We start from the raw sequence: 7,434 nt of genomic DNA on the forward strand, positions 1-7,434 counted from the left end.
AATACATGATTTTTTCAGACAACAGGTTATAAAGAAAATTATTCAATATTGGTGAAAGTCCGCAAGAGTTAAGATTACTAGATAGCACTTCTATGGACACCGAATCGAATGCCCCTTTGATGTCCAGAAATACTGCCCCCATCTGCTCTTTTTGGGCAAACGCCAATTGAATGTCTGATGAAAGTAATGCTAGACAGTCGTTCGTACCCTTTCCTCTACGGAATCCAAATTGTGTACTTGACAAGAGATTGTTTGATTCAACCCATTTATCCAGCCGAAAGAGAATCATTTTTTCGAGTAATTTCCGGAGACACGAGAGCATTGCGATCGGCCTATACGAATTGTAATCAGAAACTGGTTTTCCCGGTTTTTGGATGGCGATAACTTTCACCTGTCTCCATTCATGCGGCACAATGTTCATCTCTAAACACTTATTGAATAAATTCAACAAGCGTTTCTTAGCGGTATCTGGCAGATTCTTCAACAAGTTGAATTTGATTCTGTCCAGTCCGGGAGCGGAATTGTTACATGACCAGAGCGCAAGTGAAAGTTCGACCATCGAGAATTGATCCTCCGTTTCGGAACTATTCTCTGTATCCCGATAGTTTTTATGAGCTGGTACTGCGTCTGGACAGACCTTTTTCGCGAACTGTGTCAGCCAACGACTCGAGCTTTCCTCACTTTCGTTCGAAGGTGTATGATTTCGCATGTTTCGAGCTGTTCTCCAAAGCGTGTGCAGTGACGTTTCTCGAGATAACCCATCTACGAATCGCCGCCAGTACCCACGTTTCTTGCCCCTGATCAAGTTCTTGAACTTGCGTTCCAAGGACAAGTAACGTTGGAACTTCTCTGGCAATCCAGTTCTGCGAAACTCAATAAACGCCTTGCATTTTTCACCTCGCGCGCGTGAGCAGTCTCCATCCCACCATGGAGTGGGAGGCCGTTTCTGTATCGTCGAGCTTTCATTCCGTCTGACCTGTGCCCCGATTGCACAGTCCACAATTGTCCCGGAAATAAAACTGTACTCTGCCTCCGGAGGCAGTTCATCCGTTGAGTCGATGGCTTCAATGACACCTGATGCATACTTTTTCCAATCTATATTCTTTGTGAGGTCATAAGGAATATTGATCTCTTCGGGTGGACTACGACCACTGGTGATAGAAATATTGATAGGCAAATGATCGCTTCCCTGAGGGTCTTGGATTACCTTCCACGCACAATCCAAGCTCAGAGAGGAAGAAGCTAAAGAAAGGTCTAAAATACTATGCTGTGATTGGGATCCATTAATTCGAGTCACTTCCCCATTGTTTAAGACAGTCATGTTGAAGTCGTCGCACAGCTCATATATCATGTTAGCACGATCATCATCACGTGAGCTACCCCAGCCCACGCCATGGGAGTTGAAGTCTCCCAGAACTAGTCGGGGTTCTGGAAGAAGTGAAATAATATTCGCCAATTGGTTCCCGCTCACGCTTGAATTTGGCGGAATATATACCGAGGCTAGGCAAAGGTCTTGGCCTTTAATTCTAGCTTGGCAACTGACGACTTCAATACCTGGAGATGGTTGTAGTGGAATACGATAGAAAGAGTGGCATTTCTTGATCCCCAAAAGAACGCCACCTCCTCTTTGCCCATCTCGATCCAGGCGAATAATATTGTGGCTATGGAAGTTGAAATCAGTGTTTGGAGAGAGCCAAGTTTCGCATAAGGCGAACACATCACAATTCAAATTGTGTACCAATACTTTAAAGGAGTCTAATTTTGGTAAAATACTTCTGCAGTTCCATTGCAATACAGAAACAATTTCTCTTACCTCAGTGGACGAGTTATTCATCAAAAGAAATTGCTTCTGCGATGAGGGTCATAGTACAAGCTTTCTTTTTCAAGACTTCTCTCAAAAGAGGTACAAACATATTAATCATAGTCCTCCAACCTGCTGGTACACTGAAAAAGTCCAAGATGAACGCAACAATTTCCGAAAATTTCATCTTACCATCAGATGAAAAGCTGGGCAAACTGTTCGACGATGGATCAGATGCAGTTTCTCTGGGAATTGTTGCATTCCTGTTAGCTACTGATGGTCCTGAATTCTGAAGGGAAGTCTGGGGTTTTGACTTACCAGAAAGTGGAGGGAAGTCCTTCGGGGACGGATTAAAACCCGGAGGTCTCTGAATAGGAGGGGTAGAATAACTATTTCCACTTTGAGGATTTTTTGTTTTATTAACTTTGCTGGCAGCTGATCGGGGTTGTGTGTTAGTTGTGCGTTTCCTTTTTGGAGCCTGTGAAACATTTTTTTTAACAAATGGCCCAGCTGATGTTCCTTCACATGGATTCTCCCCTTCGGATTCATACTCACTTAGAAGGCCAAACTGGTTCTCTGAGACGATTGGCAAAGACTTCATCAGCATGTCTCTATATGATTTCTTAGAGCGGGTTTTTAAAGAAGTCTTGATTTTTTCCCGGCGCGATATGTACTTCGGACACGCCGAGAGAGCATGAGATTCCTCGCCTGTGCAATACAAACACTTGCTTAATGCTTGTATTTCACACGAAGCTTCCGCATGCTTCTCCCCGCACTTAGAGCAGCGTGCCTGATTGCAACAGTAGGCGGCCGTATGATCCAACTGCTTGCAATTCTGGCAGAACATGACCGAAGGCACATAAAGTCTCACAGGTAGACGAACCTTCCCGATCGCAACGTAATCAGGAAGTGCAGTGCCGGAAAAGGTAACCCGAAAAGAGTTCGACAGGGAAAATGTTCTCTTTTCCCCCTCGCCTGATGCTGATTTCAGCTGACGCGCGTCCAGCACCTTGACCGTGGGGAGACCAGGGTCTTTGAATCGGCCAACCCCGGATTCCATTAGGTCATCGACGGTCAAACCCTCTTCGGTTACCACTCCGTCGATTTCCACGTCACGAGCGGGAACGTATACGCGGTATTCGATCGTAAACTTCGGGTCACAAGCAATGGCATTTGCTTCCTTCAGGCTACCAACAACAATGCGCATCTTGTGCGGTCTCATCGGCTGGTAGCTGATTACGGAAGGGTAAGAACGATCAAGGTCCCGGGCGATTGAAATCACATTGGGTGATTTCCCATTAGTTTTGGACCGGATGTGAACTACCCAAGGTCCCGTCGATTCAGGTTGGTAAACCCGACGGCGAGGGGCAGTTTGAGGCAACTCATTATCTTTTTCAACGGGGGAGTTTGCTTGAGGGGTTGATGCTAGCGTGGAGTTTCCAAACACAAAAGGCATTTGTGGGAAAAGGGTCTTTGGGAGAGGAGAAGGGTCATCTTCCGTGTCCGTGAGGTACATCGGGTGGTCTTGTAATGTTTCTTTGGAAACAATTTCCTCGGAAAGAATTTCCTCGGAAATATCCTCCCGTAAAGGGGGATCTTTGCCCGTCTCGCCGTCGTCATCCATCAGCCGGTGACTTTCCGAACTAATGGGCTCTGGAGGAGATGCAACCGCAATTTAAAATTAAATTAAAAAAAGAAAATTTATATATAATATAAATTTCAAAAAAAAAAAAAAAAATCTTATAATTTATATAGTAATAATAACGAAAGAGGAAAGCTAAAGAAGAAAACCAAATAAAAAAAAAAAATAAAATAAAAACCCAAAAACTTTTTGGGAAAAAATAATGAACCACTCTATTAATGTGGACCACTCTATCAAACCTGATGCCAACAACGTGGTCCTTTGTTTGATGGCGAATGGATGCTGAACCAAGGCTATTGTATTCAGCCGGGGTGATAATTTGCTGGGTGATTTGACGAACCAGCTACACGAGCGTTAGAATTTCACTGCCGTTCTGAACTAAGCTATCCGGTGTAACGGTACATAAGTCCGGATAATTCGGATAGCGGCACTACACGGTAGGTATAAGGGGCAAATAAAAAAAAACTTTTGCCACACACGCGAGAGAAAACAAACTCGACCGTCTCCAGTGAGTGATGCGAAACGAATGAAAATTTTGTTAGTATTTACTATACAAAAACTGTGGACTGCGAAGTTCTGTCAAATCAATGCTAAATTGGCCATTCTTCTATACATGTTCATGTTAAGAGCTTTTTGATTTCACCTTGCGTATGAATCTTACATAGAAACGAATAATTTAATTTGCAACGTTATATTTTTCGAAACTGATATGCGATTTTTCGTAATAAAGATGTCAGCAAATATTAATTACCCAATGTCAAATCATTGAACAGAACTTTTGACTTTCTGCCTGGTGCCGGTGCGTTAGAAATATGTCAAAAATTAACTCGTTTTGCTAGATGTGTAATTATATGAAAGTGTTGGTTTGCATGAGTGAAACATCGATAAATTCGTCACACACCACCAGGTTGTTCTCAAGAAAAGAGCATTTCCGAAAAATAGACTTTTTTGCCCGGCAAGTGAGAAGATAAATTAAATTTTCGTCTAGTTCCGTTGAAGTTGACATTATTTTTATATTCTAGGCACAATGCTCGAACTGGAAAAAATCGATTTACCGAAATTGGAAAACAACCAGAAGTCGTACGCTGGAATTCCGGAAGCAGTTTTTGTGGTAAGAACTTTCCATCAGCTATTACTATCTTAGGAGTGATTCTAGGGCTACCATATTACTGGTTATGCATTTCATACACCTGGAATTTTTGAACAATTTTGATATCATAGGATAGATTTATGTATTACATGATTATCCCGTAAATTAAGCCAATTTAAAATTTGGATAACTTCATGTGAAACATTTTTTATTTAAGGTTATGAAGATCCTGGTGGTTACATATCACTTGAAGGCTACCGTAATTGCAATGAATGAATTAAATTACACTCTAATATCAAAAGATGGGCGGCTGTTCTTTGGAGCAATAGTAAACTCACAATGAATGATTAAGCTCATGGGTGGCCAAGATTTTTTACCAAAATGGCTTTATTTTGAAGCTATCAGACCGCAGAAATTGAATTTCTTTATGAACATTTATGTACATTGAAGTTGAACCATGTTTGCATTTTTTCAGAATTCAAAAACCTTATTACCCTCGGGCTAAATGCATTTTGACTATTAAAGACATTTTTCTTTCGATATACATAAAAAAACCAACAGGCGGAACCATGATGCGAAATTTTCATAAAGAAAAAATCAATTTCTGCTGTCCGCTAGCTTCAAAATTAGCAAATTTTGGTGAAAATCTTGACCACCCATGGTTTAGCTGATAACAGCAGAAAAAAATCATGGCACGGTGTGCAATCGGTCTCGAGCAGGTTAAAAAGGATCAGCACCGCCAGACATTCCTTTGGTTTAGGAGAACGCAAAACCATCAACGGCTTAAAGGATTTTTTTTTGTTATTTTTATACAGGATGATGTCGAAGCATACATGAAACAGTCTGGAGACGAGGAAAATGTGGAAAAAGTTCTTAAAAGTTTAGACGAACAGCATAGCAAATATAAGTTCATGGAATTTAATATTATCTCCCGCAAAAGGCGATTGCGTCAGCAGATTCCGGATTTGGCCAAAAGTCTCGAGATGATAAAAATTCTTAAGAACCAGTCCGAGGAGTTGGAAACGCAATTTCTACTGAGTGAACAAGTGTTTGTGAAGACCCGTGTTCCGCCTACGAAGACTGTCTGTCTTTGGCTCGGCGCCAATGTAATGCTCGAGTATCCGCTGGATGAGGCCGAAGATTTGTTGAAGCAAAACAAGCATTCGGCCGAAGTGAATTTGAAGTGCCTGGAGCATGATCAGGAATTCCTACGCGACCAGATTACAACAACCGAGGTGAACATGGCACGGGTGCATAACTACGACGTGAAGAAGAGACAGGCAAAGAAAGCAGCTGAAGAAAAATGAGCTAATTCTTAACTTATGTTTGTAACGTTTAAGCCAATAAAATATCGCTTGTCGAATATTAACAAGGTCTCAAAGAATGACAGATGACAAATATGTTATACTTTGGATTATATTACCTTGAAGATAATGAGGATAATCGGCAGCTAATGACTTTTAATAACGCAGATTTCTGGGGCAAGGGTTTCGTATATTTCTATGATTTTGTAAGACTAGAATACAATCGCCTGTTCATTCAAAACAATGGGTATAGTTCAATGTCACGCACACACACATGTTTATCAATAACATAATTGTACTATGCATTTTGAATGGTTTGATTATATTTACCCAAATGTTAAGTAGTACTACAGGTCTACTGTTATGCAAATCTGTTTTTATTCAGATATGTTCCTATCTGTTAGATGTTTTAGATTTTTTTTTTTTACTTCGATTGGAATGAACTAAATTATCATACTCTTAGATCAAACATTCAATGTTTCTTTAAACTAAAAGTAAATGAAGTAAACTTCACAATGAAATTTTTATTGCGCACCTGTTTCCTTTGGTTCAGCAACTGGCTCGGATATTTCGGCGACGGTTTCGACGCCCCCACCGCTTTCAGAAGTAGGCGGAAGACTGACCTGTTCAGGAGTTCCTTTGGTAGCAACCGGAGTAGCCCTTTGCTCATTCTCATTCGCACTACTGGAAACAGCCGGGGGATCCCCGCTTTCCTCCTTATTGTTACTCATCGCATCAGCTGTTTTCGCTGATACCTGAAGCAAAAAAAAGTTTAATAAAAAAAATCCCTTAGACTTAATTAAACTTAAGTAAAACTTAATATCTATTGATTTTTAGCCACGTATAAGAAAATATGCATTTAACCATTAAGATAAAAAAAAATAACGGCATGTTCGAACCTTCAAATTGTCGATTTCTTGTTTCAAGGCTTCGATTTCGTTCCGAGCATCGTTAAGATCGTTCTCCAGTCGGGCGATTGTGTCCTTATCCTTAAGCTTTTCGCCCAGGTTGTCCAGCAGATACTCAATGGCATTCTCCGGCCGATCCGAATTGCATTTGATGAGCACCTTAGTGATGGCATCCAGCACTCCTTTGCGATCGAGATATTTGCGAAAATCTTCCTTGGAACCATCAATGGGCTTAAACGACAATGGGATAAATTTGAACAATATCCAATTAGAATATCAACGCGTGAGAATTTTATTCTCGATTACCTTGAAACTGGACATTTTGCAAATGGGCTGAGGAAAATCGATAGAAAAAGGTACAAAGCGAATATCGTAAAAACCTTTTCTGGACGAAAGTGTTCGCAACTTAGCACTGAAGCCAAGATATTTTATTAACTTGTAATATTAACTTTTTAATGTTTTATTCTGTTGAACTTTTCAGGTTCTAGTTAGTTTACTAGAATATGTAACAACAGATAAGCAATAAAGTAATAATCACGCTTGCTCTTCACCCTAGGACAGTGGTGCTAGGTGTCCTGATAAATCAGGATTTGTCCTGATTTTCGAGAAACCGTCGATTTTTTAAATTATCCTATTTTTTCAAAATGGTATTAAATGTACTGAGTTGTCCTGATTTTCAAAAAATATCT

General features: G+C 40.6%; 2 protein-coding genes across 3 annotated transcripts; one reads left to right on the plus strand and one right to left on the minus strand.

Annotated features, from left to right (window-relative positions):
- Positions 1-4,262: 4,262 nt before the first annotated feature.
- LOC129745113 (prefoldin subunit 3) lies at positions 4,263-5,905 on the plus strand. Of its 2 annotated transcripts, none has more exons than XM_055737960.1 (3): positions 4,263-4,402; positions 4,466-4,554; positions 5,349-5,905. In XM_055737960.1, exons 2-3 carry the CDS (start codon positions 4,471-4,473, stop codon positions 5,838-5,840), a joined length of 576 nt encoding a protein of 191 aa, XP_055593935.1. In that variant the 5' UTR covers positions 4,263-4,402; positions 4,466-4,470; the 3' UTR covers positions 5,841-5,905. The 2 variants fall into 2 exon arrangements, with proteins under 2 accessions (XP_055593935.1, XP_055593936.1); XM_055737961.1 differs by having other exon boundaries at positions 4,337-4,398.
- Positions 5,348-7,313, minus strand: LOC129745115 (c-Myc-binding protein). Its single transcript, XM_055737964.1, has 3 exons — positions 7,052-7,313; positions 6,737-6,976; positions 5,348-6,592 (listed from the first exon to the last, which is right to left on the minus strand). Exons 1-3 carry the CDS (start codon positions 7,064-7,066, stop codon positions 6,362-6,364), a joined length of 486 nt encoding a protein of 161 aa, XP_055593939.1. The 5' UTR covers positions 7,067-7,313; the 3' UTR covers positions 5,348-6,361.
- Positions 7,314-7,434: the final 121 nt, after the last annotated feature.

Source organism: Uranotaenia lowii, chromosome 2 (assembly GCF_029784155.1).
Source record: "Uranotaenia lowii strain MFRU-FL chromosome 2, ASM2978415v1, whole genome shotgun sequence".
Lineage (NCBI taxonomy): Eukaryota > Metazoa > Arthropoda > Insecta > Diptera > Culicidae > Uranotaenia > Uranotaenia lowii.

What these genes read in the sequence shown, in the direction of transcription:
- LOC129745115 (XM_055737964.1), bottom strand. An exon ending in AAGAAATCGACAATTTGAAG is followed by an intron (nt 6,593 to 6,736) that starts GTTCGAACATGC and finishes TTTTTGCTTCAG; the next exon opens with GTATCAGCGAAAACAGCTGA.
- LOC129745113 (XM_055737960.1), top strand. Translation starts at nt 4,471, where the DNA reads ATGCTCGAACTGGAAAAAATCGATTTACCGAAATTGGAAAACAACCAG. An exon ending in TTCCGGAAGCAGTTTTTGTG is followed by an intron (nt 4,555 to 5,348) that starts GTAAGAACTTTC and finishes ATTTTTATACAG; the next exon opens with GATGATGTCGAAGCATACAT.